We start from the raw sequence: 13,834 nt of genomic DNA on the forward strand, positions 1-13,834 counted from the left end.
GATTATGAGGAAACTTTTTCGCCTGTGGCCATGCTTAAATCCATTAGGATCCTGCTAGCTGTAGCAGCATACCATGATTATGAGATTTGGCAAATGGATGTCAAAACTGCATTCCTGAATGGAGATTTTACTAAAGATATCTACATGCAACAGCCGCAAGGCTTCATTGCTGTAGGTCAGGAAAACATGGTATGTAAACTTAATAGATCCATTTATGGACTTAAGCAAGCTTCTAGAAGTTGAAACATCCGTTTTGACTCTGGTGTCAAATCGTTTGACTTCAAGCAGAATCCGGATGAACCCTATGTCTACAGGAAGTACAGTGGGGATAAAGTTACCTTTTTGGTTCAGTATGTAGATGACATTCTACTAATTGTGAATGATGTAGGAATGTTGACTACAGTGAAAGTATGGCTTTCACAGCAATTCTCCATGAAAGATCTTGGAGAAGCCTCCTATATACTGGGTCTTCGACTCTATAGACATAGATTGAAGCGCATAACCGGATTATCCCAATCTGCTTACATTGACAAAATAGTCAAAATATACAGCATGGAGAACTCCAAGAAAGGAAATGTTCCTTTCAGGCACGGAGTCACTCTCTCCAAGAAGATGTCTCCCAAGACCTCTGAGGAGATCGAGGGCATGAAGGACGTTCCCTATGCCTCTGCCGTAGGGAGCATCATGTATGCCATGCTGTGCACTCGTCTTGACATTGCTTAGGCAGTGAGTGTGGTAAGCAGATTCCAGGCCAACCTAGGGCAGGAGCACTGGACTGCTGTGAAAAATATACTTAAGTACCTTCAAAGGACAAAAGAGTTTTGTCTGGTATTCGATGGTAGCTCACTACAGATCCAAGGGTATACCGATGCCGATTTCCAATCGGATCCAGATGATAGAAAGTCTACATCTGGATATGTTTTCATGATAGGATCGTGTTCTGTTTGTTGGAAAAGTAGCAAATAGGGGTCCACTGCAGACTCCACGACCGAGGCCGAGTATATTGCCGCAAGCGAGGCTGCCAAAGAAGCCGTGTGGATGAAGAATTTTGTTTACGAGTTGGGAGTAGTTCTGTCCAGCACATCACCCATCCCATTGTTGTGTGACAACAATGGAGCCATTGCTCAGGCTAAGGAGCCACGAGCCCACTCGAAGTCAAAGCACATCGAGAGGAAGTACCACGTACTGCGGGAGATTGTTGGTAGAGGGGACGTCTTGATTTAGAAGGTAGCGTCAGCGGAAAATGTAGTAGACCCATTGATGAAGCCACTATCACAGAAAGTGTTTGAGAAACACGTGGAAAGCATGGGACTCCAGCTTGTACCTGATTGAACCTAAGTGCAAGTGGAAGCTGTTGGACAGTTTTGTATGCCCTTAGCTTCAATCAGAATGATGTACATTATGAGTTTATTGTAAATGAATAAAAGTACATATTTGATTCATGTTCCCTTGGTATGTTTCTGTGTAATACCCTTAAACTGAACACTTAATGAGACTCGTGTTAGTTTAGAATGTTCACAACCAATGGGTCGGTCGGGGGGACCTATCCTGATAAGGCTGACACTGATGTGTCACCAAGTCGGTTGGGGTTGCCTGTCTCAGCTACCGGGGTGAGACCCTAGGCACATGTAGTGTAGGATCAATTGAATCTTTGAACCGGACCAGATTTCCAGTATTGCCCTGGACCTTGGAGATTAATGGGCAAAACTGGAAAGTTACACCCGACTCCTAGACTTGATTATGATACTGCACTAGGTGTCGGATTGGGCTGTCTTTGATGTACCAATTAGTGAGATCCTTAGCGGGGGTCAAAACCTGGGTATGTTGGGACAGTTTGAGAGGTCGAGTGTCAGACCATTGAGGATAACACCTGATGGGCTAATCTTGCATCTGCCCACAGTCCCTGGGTGTTACAAGGTGGATTGGCCCAGGGACCACTTAGGGTAAGTGTTGGGCCCATAGAGCCCATTTGATGGGTTTCAGGGGGTGCACTGTCCATAACAGTGTATTCGGCCAGGCCTTGTAACAAAAGCTTGGGTCCCACGCCATACAAGGAAGCCCAATTGGGAAGCTGTTAGGAAGGCTAAGTGAGCACTGGACCTTAATGGGCTTAAAGCCCATTTCGAACTGGGCTATTTAATTGGTTAATTATGGGGCGAATTTTGACATGGATTAGCAGATAGGATAGGGTCTTAACCCTATCCACTCAGAGAGTCCAGATCTAAATGTGATTTGGATCTAGAAACCTAAAGGGATGTCTGATCCAATTTGCAGATAAGATAATGGCTTATCCTTATCTCCTAAAGGGATGTCTGATCCAAATGTGATTTGGATCAGTAACTCCTAATTGGATTAGGAGCTAATCCTTTAGGGTTACAAAAGAAGGAAGGGGTGGCAGCCTTTAGAAGACAAATATTCACATCCTCTTTAGTGCTGAAATCACAGAAGAAAGAATCAAGCAACCCTGCAGAATTCTTTTTTGCCGCCTACCTTGCCAGTTCGATCTCCTGTTCAGTGGGAGAAGTCAAGATTTGGTCTTGATATCAGTTCTATAGGAAGCTGTGCTCACATGTCATCCTGCTATTTCTTGTGAAGGACTAGGTTCTTGGAGAACTCTGCTGATTCTGCTCCATCCTACACTGCGCCATCTTCAGTGGGAGCAGTCTTTGGATCATTCCTTGGGCGTGAACACTTCCATTGGGAGATATAATTCTCCGTATCAGGTATAATTCTCTCCTATTGCTTTTGTTCAGATCTGGTTCAGTTTATGGTTCAAGATTGATCATTGAAAATATGATTTTCTAAATAGGGAATTCGATTCCCAGTTGAAAGGGAGAGAATATTTTTTTGAAATTTGCCCACCTTATTCCGCAAGATTTGGGCGTCCATACGATGGATCTCTCATCCCTTCAACCACGTCCCCTACCATGGGCTCCCTCCAAGTCTCGTCCTCCAACACGACCACCACCACGACCATACATGGGTCCACCACCACATCCACGGCCATAATGACCTCTACCACTATGACCTCCAACCTATCTGACATAGTGGAATCAATTGGGGGTTTATCTTCCCTCACATGTTTCACTTTCTTTTTGGCTTTCAGGAAAACTTCAACAGACTTAGACCAAGGGACATAATTCTCACCATTCAGTTTTATAGAGGTCATCTGCACATTCAAATAATCAGAAGCCACCATCACACTTGATTTGTATTCACTGCTGTCTCCCATAACTGCACAAAAAAATAGTGGGAAGTTGTACCACTAAATTGTTACTCTACTGCCCTAATAAATCACCACACTCCACACGAATGACTGAACACCACTAGGGTTCCTAGTACCAGGTTTCAACAGCAACACTCACAACTATTCACCACTGTTTCAGCAACAATATTCACAACTGTTCACCACTTTTAGCAACAGCATACTGTTGCCGTTTACTGTCAGCACTAGAAACCCTCACAACACACCTCATGAATAGTATTTTTAGTTCTGCAACATATAAGAGAAACTTGCTACATACCACAACTTAGTTTGAAGATCATGTACCTGTTGAGTAGAGGATACCAAGTCTGCATTGTCACCATCACAAAACCAGCCCTCTTTGAATTGCGAGTAGAGGGTTTTCTACCAACCACACAAAACCACAATGATTACATTCAATGGAGGCATGGAAATCCCCAAAAGGAGAAAACGACCAGTCCTTTTTCTTTCTTTCTGGAAAAATCTCTAAATATCAATGAGAATTCTGCAAAAACCTAGAGAGGAGTGTGCAGAACAGAGAGAAAAGGAGACAACTGATCTGAGATATACAAGGATGTTCGTATATGTTCAGATCAGAAGAAAGAGAAGGAAAAGAGAGAGAGAAAGAAAAGAAGAAAGAGAAGAAGGAGAAAAGGTCACAGCCGAACTAGAGAGGAAAAATCAAATCCCTCTAGTCGGCCCTTCTTTTATTTACTCTTCTAAGATATACAAGGATTACCATTGTGCCCTCACTTAGGTGAGAACCACATCAGCTGAGCAATACATATATAACTAAACATAAAATGGCTGTACTACCCTTGTACAGCCGACTCTAACAGGGATTAAGAATTTAAGACCCTAATATGGACTTGTTTGAGCTTTACTCGAGGGGTTTGGTACAAATATGGCTCGTAAAATCAGGAATGCATAATGCTTAACATCACATTAGCTATTTGAAGTAATGCAATTGGGTGGGAATTTAAGAGATTGAGAGTTTTACATGCTTGAATATGTTTCATATGTTATGCTTGATTTTATTTGTGAATTTTCGTTTTAAATATGTTTTACATGTTATGTTTATGTATTTTAATTTGAGATAAAAGGTTTTTTTAAAACATTTATTTTAAAACTTAAGTTTATATTTTTAATTAATATTATGTTTAATAATTTTTATTTTTTGCATTATGGAATTTTTTAAAATTTTTAGCTTTTTTTTTGCATTTTTTTGCCTTGCTTCGAATAGGCACACGCCTTGCCTTGTGCCTCAGGTGTAAAATGTCCCTTGTGCTTTTCTTTCTTCTTTTTTCTTTGCGCTTTTAAAACATTGAGTGGCCCTTGGAGAAGTCTAGAATTTTCACCACCAAGTCAATGTTGACTTTCTTGAACCCTTTGGATTCTGACCCCCTCCTTGGGTAGGGGTGAGCATTCGGTTTAAAACCGAACCGAATAAACCAAAATTTAAAAAACTGAAATAAAAAGATGAAAACTGAACCGAAACCGAAATAACCAAAATCGAAATTGAAGAAAGGAATATACCTGGGTTTGGATTTGGAAGACTAGGATCCATTCAAAGCTCTTGTTTGTCATGTGGGTTGCACCGAAAGGTAACATTCAGACTATTGGTCTTCTAAAGAAGAAAGGAATATACCTTGTTAATTGGTGTTGCTTGTGTGGTATGGCAGAGGAAAACATAACAGCATTTCTTCATAATGTGCAGCTTTTCTTACAGTGTGTGGTCTCACGCCTTGAAGCTGTTTGCTATAAATTGGGTCCTTCCCCCTACCTTAGAGTCATTAATGGCTCCCTGGTAATTGAAAGCCTTTAGTAGAAGGGGGAAGATTTTGCAGCACTTAACACCTTTTGTTATTTGTTAGTGTATCTGGAAAGAAAGGAACAACCGCACTTTTGAAGACAAGGCATTCCCAATTGAGCAGGTGTAGGGCAAGGTGGAAAGGATGTTAGTCAAGTGGGCTTTAGTTAACAATTTATTTAAGGGCTTCAACTTTAGGCCTCATTTGTTTTTTGGGAAGTAGGGGTGGGTAAGTTGGTAGGTCCCATGGAAAAGAAATAAACCCATGTTCGTTTTCCGGTATTAGTGGGTCCTGCAAAAAAGAACAATTCCTGAGCAGCCTCATTTACTTGAGAAGTAATACTCTCCTCAGACTTGGGTAAATTACTTACCCATGTTCGTTTTCCGGTATTAGTGGGTCCTGCAGAAAAGAACGATTCATGAGTAGGTGTGGGAGGCGTGCCTCCAGGTGAGGCGCTCCCAAAACGCCCTGAGGTGTATGCCAGAGGCGCTGACACCTCTGAAGCGTATGCCTCAGGTGCAAGAGGCATAGGCGCTTTTTTCATGAGGTCACATTTGATATAAAAAGACAAAAAAAAAAGAAAGGAAAGGAAAGGAAAAGAAAGGGAAGGGAAAGAAAAAGAAAGAGAAGAAAAAAAGAGAAAAGGAAAGAAAAGAAAAGGAAAGAAAAGAAAAGGAAAGGGAAGGGAAGAAAAGATAAGGGAAAGAAAGTGGTTTTTAATTAATGTTATGTATCTTTATATTCTTAATATAAAAGATTTTTATTAAAAATAAAGAAAAAAATGAGATCCCCCCTTCCTCTTCATCCTCCTTCTATCCCTCTTCCTCTTAAGGAGGCTTACGCCTCTTGCATTTTGAACTACGCCTCACGCCTCTAGGTAGTGGAATGTCTCGCGTCACGCCTCTGTGTTTTAAAACATCTGTAATACTCTTCTCAGACTTGGGTAAATTACTTACCCATTCATGCTGAAAATTGCCAATATGTGATGGGACAATATTGTCCCTTCAATAAGGTCACTTTTTTGGATAAATTGGTATTGTACACCTTTACCTGGGGAATAAAAGAACACTGGTAAGTGCTCTTATCCGGGTAAGTATTTCCCCAGAAACACTGGCCTGGGTAAGTACATTTACCCAGGTAAGTCATTTATCGAGACGCGAATGAGGCCTTAGCCTGTTCCCTAATCATTGGAGTAGTGTTTTGTGGGATAATGATTTTGTACTGTAAGGCTTTCCTGCTAGTGTTTTACTACTGCTTTGATGTACTCAGCTGTTGAAGAAACCTCTCCCTCAGCAGCCTTTATCTTTACTTATTTTAATAGGAAACTCACTTTTTCTCAAAAAAAAAAAAAAAAGAAAAATTAATTCTGTGAGTGTTTAATAAAAAATATAGGCCTTTTTCTTGTTAAAAAGAACACAAGTCACTGTTAATAGACATTTTGGATTAAAAAGAAGTTCAAATTCAAAGCATCTGAGGTAAATGGGTTCTCTTCTAAATCATCAATACATGTTATTGTTTCTGGAACAGAGATAAATGAGTCACATAATTTTTCAATTATTCAGGGAAGCAATTGGCAAAATTCTTGCTCGGGGCCATAGCCGAGTTCCTGTCTATTCTGGGAATCCTAAAAACATAATTGGGCTTCTACTGGTAAGTGTGGAAATCAAAGACGTAACTCTGATCCTGGTTCATTATATTTCAGCATCAGTTCAGCTGAGTATGGAATTGGCCATTCTTCTATTTTTTGACCTGCTGCATTTAGGTGAAAAGTCTACTCACAGTGCGAGCAGAAACAGAGACTCCAGTTAGTGCTGTTTCTATTCGGAGAATTCCACGGTGTGCTCATTGAACCACTTTCTTTCTTTTTTTTTTTTTCATTTTGGAACTCATATATTTAGAGTTGAAATATTAATGTTTGGAATGTTTTCAGGGTTCCTTCAGATATGCCTTTATATGATATTCTAAATGAATTTCAGAAAGGGAGCAGTCATATGGCAGCTGTTGTGAAGGCTAAGGGGAAAAGCAAGAGTTTTTCACCCATTGCCATTGGAGATGGAGAAAAACCCAAAGAAAACAAAGCCTTTAGTGATGATTCCAAATTAACTGCTCTATTGCTACCTAAGCAGGATGAAAAACCACAAAGTGTAATTGTTGATATTGGGAAGGTTCCTGGGCCAATCAAAACCTCTCATCAACAATCTGATGCAGTGATGAATGGCACACCCCGTATGTCGGAGGATATTGAAGATGGAGAAGTGATTGGTATTATCACTCTGGAGGATGTATTTGAGGAGCTTCTACAAGTAATCCACATTTACTCTGATTACCCTAATGTGGCTCAGTACCTATATACTGTGTCATCTTGATTTTCAATTGATATGTGACCTCTTTAGTATTTTTTTTGAAGATAAATAAAAAATTTTATTAAAACAAAAAGAAGATACAAGGAAAGGTGATAAGCTATCACCCAAAGAGAAAGAAATAAAGCAAGAAAACACCCAACAAGATTAAACAACAACCATCCAGCCCAACCTACCCACACATGGCCAGCCCCATTAAACCAAAACCCTTGCAACCAACACATGAAAGAAACAAAATAGATCAAAAACCTCGATCTTCATATCCCAAAAAACCGACGCCCTTAACAGTCCCCAATCACCCATACCCAATACACGGCTAAAGTCCAAAACAAAAGCCCAACCCCTAATTGACTCCAACTCGATCAGTCTTCTTGTTTGAATCTTGGATGCAAGCTTTTAGTATCATGCATTCAAAGAGAAAATAGTTGAAAAATGGTCTTTTCATTTAGCAATTTGTATCATCTGATTAATTAATCCTTTTTCAATGATTTGTAGAAAACATGACACATCAATTAGACTCTTGAAATTGACAGGAAACTTTAATTTTACGATTGTTATAAAAGGGTTGCTTGGGTCTATCAGTTCGTTTTCTCTTTCATCTAATGTAACTTTTAACTTTTATTTCTTTTTATTTCCTAGATTAACTAATTTGTTATTATTTTATGACTACACAGGAGGAGATTGTAGATGAGACAGATGAATATGTTGATGTACATAAAAGGTACAATAAATTCGAAAGTTCAAATACTATCCTCTTTTACTTGCATTATATGAGTTGGTTATGGACAGTGGATGCTATTGTTCATACCCCCTTTCTATTGGTAGGATACGTGTTGCTGCCGCTGCGGCTGCTTCATCAATGGCACGGGCCCCGTCAACTCGGAGATTAGCCAGTCAGAAGGGAATGGTGAGTAGCATAATCTCTCTTACCTGTTGCATTGCTGTTGCTGTTGCCCTTTTTCATTTGTTTGATGGTTGGCGTTCTAAAAGCATTTAGTAATGGGGGGATAGCATTTATATGCTTATAAAACTATCATGTTTTCTTGAACCAAAATAAGAATGTTCATATTTACAAAAAAAAAAAAAGTTTCTGATACTGGATAAATAGACAAAATAACTCTGGAAAATCTTCCCTTAAATCAAGGATGAGACTTGTATGAGTATCTAAGGGAAAACAAAGGTCAGTTTAGTGGGTTCGGTATTATCTTTAGGGCTAAAGTTGTAACAAAAATTGTTGTAAACAAATCAACCTAAAAGAGCAAAAGCACAGATGAAATAAAAAGAAAAAATAACGGGTTCAAAAGCATCTTTATCAAGTTAGAAATAGACCACAAGGTCCTTGTTTAGTTTTAGCAATTTGCTTATATATAACTGGCAAAAGGCTGTACATAACTTAAAAAGTGTTTAAAACGCAGGCTATGTTTGATTTGATTGAAAATAAGAGAGAAACAGAAAGTTGAGGGAAGTCTTTAGGAATTTCAAAATATTTGTTAAGAACTTCCCTTTCTGTTCTCTCATTTTCTATCAAGCCAAACACAGCCTTAAGAAAACAAAAGGAAATGGATCTAAGTTGTGCTTTTTATGGACTGCAGAATCTAAAAACAAAAACAAGGAACAAAGAAACTGAAAAGAGAAACAAGAGAAAGGGAGAGAATGATTTTCAAACACAGATAAAAGTAAGAACAATAACAAAGCAAACCTGAAATTGATAGAAATTATTCAACAAAGTAACACATGGTCATAAAAAAGATATGAAAACAAAAGATAAAGCCTAATGGAATCAACACCACTAGGTTTCTCTAGGAGTCAGCACTAAGGATGTCTGTAGAGAAAACTCTTCATTGTCATTCATTCATCCAATTGCTCAAACGAGCTAATACATGGGCTTATTATAAAGAAACAGAACGGCTCTTCTAAGATGTACAAAGGTATGATTTTTTTGAAACTGACATTACTTGCAATTGAATACCTATTAAAAATATTTTGAAGATCTGAAGTAAATCTTGAGGATCTACCCCTTGTTCAACATATATCAAGAACCAGTTAAAGATTTGTTTGGTCATCAAAGTTGAGATTGTGGGATCCACTTAAGATGATGGTTCACTCAATGACTTATCAGACTTAGGGCCCGTTTGGGAGGGTTCCATCGTTGATTGGGATGCATTGACTGAGCCGCTTCTGAGAAGCTACTGAAAACTACTGAAAATAGCTTCATCAGAAAGTCGATATCTCAGCTCATGTAAGCCTATTTGTGGCTTTCCAGGTTTTTCACCAAACTGCTTCATGGCTTTCTGTTTGGGGCCTACCTTGCAACACCAGAAGCTGCTGTGTGAAAGCCCTCCCAAACGGGCACTTAGGCTTACTAGCATAACTTTTTAGGTTCATGGAGTTGGGCTAGGTTTGTGTGGATTTGCCAAGACCCAAAGCCCAATTGTTTGTCCATAATCACAGCCACATAAAGACCCATATAGATCAAGAGAACAGTATGGGCTCAATTTCCCTTTTCTTAAACTTTGGCTCCACTCAGTCTCCTTCCCTTCGGTATGTTGGAATAAATCCAAAGATGGCTCACCATCTGCATGTCATTGAGGCAGTACTACCATACTAGCTTTTTTTGAGTATCAGTGAAGATGTTGAAGTATTACCTCTTTGGTCAAAGCAATTCAATTTAAAACCTTTCTGTTCTTACTGCACAAAATTCCTAGGGGAATTTTCCATTTTGGTAGTAGGTTTTTGAGAGAGAAACTTCACCCATCCTCGGCCACCTTTTAAAAAGACCCAAAACAATTGAAAAGATAAAATGAAATTATGCACAATTTACGATTTTACTTGAAAGCAGTAAAGCTGATGCTACAGATGTCATGCAAGGGCCTTCTGGTAATTTTTTACAGGGTAAAATTGTTTCATATAAATTAAGGTTATCAGACCTTTGCATAATAGACAAAGTATGCAGTTGATGCATTTACAAATGCTACAAGCTTACAACAGATGCTTTTGCATATCCATATTTGCAAGAGCACTTGCTATGACAAATTATAAGATGAGTTTTCTATAAATTAATCTTTCGCTTCCATGGGAAAAAGAAAACAGGAGCTTTTAGGTACCCAATTTTGGACTTTTAGATCTTCGAAGTTGTAAATAGGGATCATGATGTAGTTTCCCCCTAAATTAAATGGGTGATGCTGAGCATCCAGATCTGGATCTTGTAATTAAATTAAAGGCTGTACCAGTTAATGAATAGGTCCAAGAAATGATAGAGATCTAGCTCAGAGGATCTTGATAATTTTACCATGGAAAATTATTCTAGTGGCATGCTCGAAACTTTGATAAAAAGGAGATTGTGCATATCTTCATATCTGCCTTGGCGAGCAGATATGTTAAATAATCAACTTCCATCTCAACTGGATCTCTTTGTAGAGCTCTAAGCTGGGCTGGGCTGCCTGCGGACTGGCCCAGCCCATATATATGCATACATATATGAATTTTTATTTTCAATTTTGCTTTGCTATTTTATTCCATTTTTTTTGTAATTTTTTCAATTTCATTTTATTATTTCATCTATAAACAATTGCATACATCAAAATTCATATGGAATAAAATTTTAAGAATTTTCAATTTGTTGTCTATCTTGAGCCTCAGGCTGTGTCAGGCTACTACCCTCTTGGGGGATTTCTGCTCAGCATGGCCTGCCAAGGTCTGCATGCTGGCATGGCACAGCCCACTACAGTGTGGGTGGCCCACAAAAGAGTGCCGTGACGGCCTGGCACAGCCCACATTACACCTCTTTCTCTTTGCAATGCTTTATGGTGCATTAATTAAATTATTACAATTACACTTGACTGCACATAGAGGTTGGGGTAACAGAAATGGAACTTGTCTGCAAACAAATACATAACTACAATGAATATAATACCAATTGTAGCAGTGCATCGCTTTTCTGTTATGCCTACGGTTTTATTTAAATATATACAATAATAATAATCTATCTCCTTTTTCTTCTTTCGGTAAAGATCTCTATCCCTAAAGGATCAGAATGCCCTTAATAAAACTTGTGAAAATGCTTTTGAGAATGGTGACAAGGGTCAGTCGTCAAAAGAATGAATTTCAACTACAAGGACTATATTTTTGTAGCTTTTGAGGTGCTTCAATGTCTAGAAACCATATTTCATAAGTGCATTAGTTTATAAGATTTTCATATTTTTCTTCCCCCCACTGGTGGTTAATGAATGCCAATGCCAAGTCTGTCCAAAAATGGAGCCAAAACTCAACACCCAGCATAAAAAGATCTCTAAATATTTAATAAATAGATGCTTTCTTTGTGTACCAGAATATTGCAGCACTCCTAAAATAGAAGTTAAATTGTGATTGGTGTGGGATTCTAAGGGGATTGCAGTGGCAATAAACGAAATATCATGCGGTGGATTTACTATCATAGTGTCTTAATAATACACAAGATCTATTTCAATTCCTGATAACGAGATAAACAAGAATTTCAAAAGATTAAGATGACTTATAAAAATGTATATTCTATTACCCGCATGTTGGCCCCAGCTATCTGGGGTCTTGGAAGATGTAGAATGGATGTAGGCCTAACTTTGGCAGTTTCTTTTTTTTTTTTGGTGTATAAAGTGGTTGCTCTGATGACGTTTCACACTTGTCAACCCGAGATTTTACCATTAAACCAAACAATCACCCTTCCCCTCTTTGTTGATTGATGGCTGAGCTCTTAAATGTACACATTCTTAGATGGGTTCTACACGTCTAAAGTCTTTGTTCCTTCTCCAGATGGTCCAAAGTAAGCAAGGGCAAACTCCGAAGAAATCTGCAGAGGGTGATTCCAATTCGTCAAGGTTACAAGAGCCTCTTCTTGGAAACAAGCGATGAACATGTACTGAATGTAACTGTCTTGAGGAGGGGTAACATCTCCTTGCTGAAAGAGCTATTGTAATTTGGTGTAGTTTTGGAACATTGGCGGAATTTTTATACATATAATTTTGTTATATTCCCATGTCTGTTTTTGCTCATCTTGTCAATATATAAAATACTATTAATGAGTGGTAGTGCGTATTAAATATTAACCACCCGATCTTTATATTTTATGTAAACTTAAAAAAATATTTCTAGAAGAAAAACAGATTACCTCTCTGAATCACCCTTTTGGAGGACAAATAAATCTATATTATTTAGACCAGGTGGACATGTAAGTGTATTAAGACAGTTTTATATTCTTTTTAGGTGGTGATAGATTCACTGCCTCTGGCTTGCCCCTTCTTTGTTACATTTTGTTTTCTATATCATGTTGCAGATTGCAAAACTAGCAGGCCTATGGAACTAACATGAGCGAAAGTGCCAGTGTGTACACATGGTGGTTGTCTATAGAATACTGGTGTGTTCACTTGTGATTGGTTATGTATCCCTCTATACACAGCTGTGCGAGCAGCAGTTTGGGGTTCTCACCTATTTAATTCTCATGTTCATGGGTATTTTACACACGCATACTATCTCTATGAAAGCTGATAGATTATGCAAGCATATATAGGTAATGTTTGGAACTGGTGCTGTTTCTCCAACACCATTTTAAAAGTTCTGCATGGGTATGTTGTTTTCTCAGAAACAAATTTTTTCTTTGTTCGAGAACATTGCTGCCACATAGGCGTTTTTCAACTTTACATCAGCATACTGTTGCTAGCAATAATAGAAGATGTTTTCTCATATCACGCCTTAATTTTCATCGTTTGTGGAAACTTTTTCTGAGGAAATGTCCAACTAAACAGTGAGTGTTTGTTTCTTCAGAAAACAGATATCAGATGCGACACTGATGTAGCACCATTTTTCAGAAAAACGACTTCAGTTACAAACATTACTTGTTTTTTTTTTTTTTAGCCTTTATAAAATGTCAAACATCTCTGACACACATGACAACTTATGGGGCCCAAAAGAATGTGTTACTTTTAAGTTTTAACCACATCATTCCCAAACGTTTTCCCTCGGTATGTGACATCAACCATCCAACGGTGCAGATGAATATGTACTTTTAAGTTTTAACTGTATGACCATAGATAAAAAATCGTATTATTTCTTATTCAAATAAAAAATGTATTTCGTAATTTTCAATCGCAAATCAAATTTCAAGCAAATTTAAGTGGTGTTCTACGATATTGAATGTTTTTGTGCTTTTGTTTTGAGAATGCCACGTACATTGGCCATCAACCCAAATATATTGAGTATATTGCCCAAGAAGGAACCATTTGCTTTATTTCAGGGAAAATTATAGGGAGGCATATGTTCTTTGGGAGTAGTGATATTTAAGGGCATTAGTAAGTGCATACGTGATTCTGACAAATTTTAATGGTGAGATGATAGTAAATTATATGTTTTTAATTTTTTTTTTATATTTTTATGTCTATAAAAATTATTTT

At 38.2% G+C, this 13,834-nt stretch overlaps 1 protein-coding gene across 1 annotated transcript in view; it reads left to right on the forward strand.

Moving 5' to 3' along the window:
• LOC148879366 (DUF21 domain-containing protein At4g14240-like) overlaps positions 1–12,493 on the forward strand; it is a 32,901-nt gene extending 20,408 nt beyond the window's left edge. Inside the window, exons 8-13 of the mRNA XM_088960892.1 lie at positions 6,618–6,705; positions 6,818–6,891; positions 6,986–7,358; positions 8,090–8,136; positions 8,241–8,322; positions 12,201–12,493. Of these exons, the coding sequence (XP_088817018.1) occupies positions 6,618–6,705; positions 6,818–6,891; positions 6,986–7,358; positions 8,090–8,136; positions 8,241–8,322; positions 12,201–12,299 (763 nt within the window). The 3' untranslated portion in view covers positions 12,300–12,493. The remainder of the gene's footprint in view (positions 1–6,617; positions 6,706–6,817; positions 6,892–6,985; positions 7,359–8,089; positions 8,137–8,240; positions 8,323–12,200) is intronic.
• Positions 12,494–13,834: the final 1,341 nt, after the last annotated feature.

This window comes from Nelumbo lutea, chromosome 1 (genome assembly GCF_056320005.1).
Source record: "Nelumbo lutea isolate HS-2025 chromosome 1, American lotus-T2T, whole genome shotgun sequence".
NCBI classification, from domain to species: Eukaryota; Viridiplantae; Streptophyta; class Magnoliopsida; order Proteales; family Nelumbonaceae; genus Nelumbo; species Nelumbo lutea.